Genomic DNA, 651 nt, shown 5'->3' on the forward strand with positions numbered 1-651 from the left:
GTTGCCCGGGCGGGTCTCGAACCCGCAGGCTCAGGCAATCCACTCACCTCAACCTCCCAAGGCGCGGGATTACAGGCTGAGCCACCGAGCCTGGCTCGTTTCTCCATCCTTAAACTAGTGATCCTGGTCTGAGTACTTCCACCAGCAGAATCCAGTCCTTCTGTTTATTGATTCACCAATCTGTGTATTGATCAGTTCTACTAGTAGAACTGCCCCCCCTGAAACCTACAAATAACAAATTCACTCAGAAAATGCAAAATTCGAAAAAGATAAAGTAGTCATCATTTTGGCAGATGGAATGGCTTTCTGAAGTCTGGTTCCGAAGCCTGCATGCCGTGGTGGTGCTGTTCAAGAGTTGATGCAGCCTGGCTCGGTGGCTCAGCCTGTAATCCCACGCTTTGGGAGGCTGAGGTGAGTGGATTGCCTGAGCCCACGGGTTCGAGACCCGCCTGGGCAGTGAGACCTCATCTCTACAATAAATCAAAAAAATTAGCCGGGTGTGGTGGCGTGCGCCTGTGGTTCCAGTTCCTTGGAGATGGGTAAGAGCAGGAAGGATCGCCGGAGCCCAGCAGGTCAAGGCTGCGGTGGCTGGGAGCGGCCTCTGCACTCCAGTCTGGGCGACCATGTGAGACTCCAACTCAAAAAAAAAAA

At 52.8% G+C, this 651-nt stretch overlaps 1 protein-coding gene across 1 annotated transcript in view; it reads left to right on the forward strand.

Annotated features, from left to right (window-relative positions):
* The window catches only part of ANXA9 (annexin A9), a 10,258-nt gene extending 9,899 nt beyond the window's left edge, over window positions 1-359 (forward strand). The window contains exon 11 of the mRNA XM_008074294.1: window positions 294-359. Within this exon, the coding sequence (XP_008072485.1) occupies window positions 294-359 (66 nt within the window). The remainder of the gene's footprint in view (window positions 1-293) is intronic.
* Window positions 360-651: the final 292 nt, after the last annotated feature.

The sequence above is a fragment of the Carlito syrichta genome, unplaced genomic scaffold, assembly GCF_000164805.1.
Source record: "Carlito syrichta isolate Samal-C Ts95f unplaced genomic scaffold, Tarsius_syrichta-2.0.1 Scaffold316387, whole genome shotgun sequence".
NCBI lineage: Eukaryota > Metazoa > Chordata > Mammalia > Primates > Tarsiidae > Carlito > Carlito syrichta.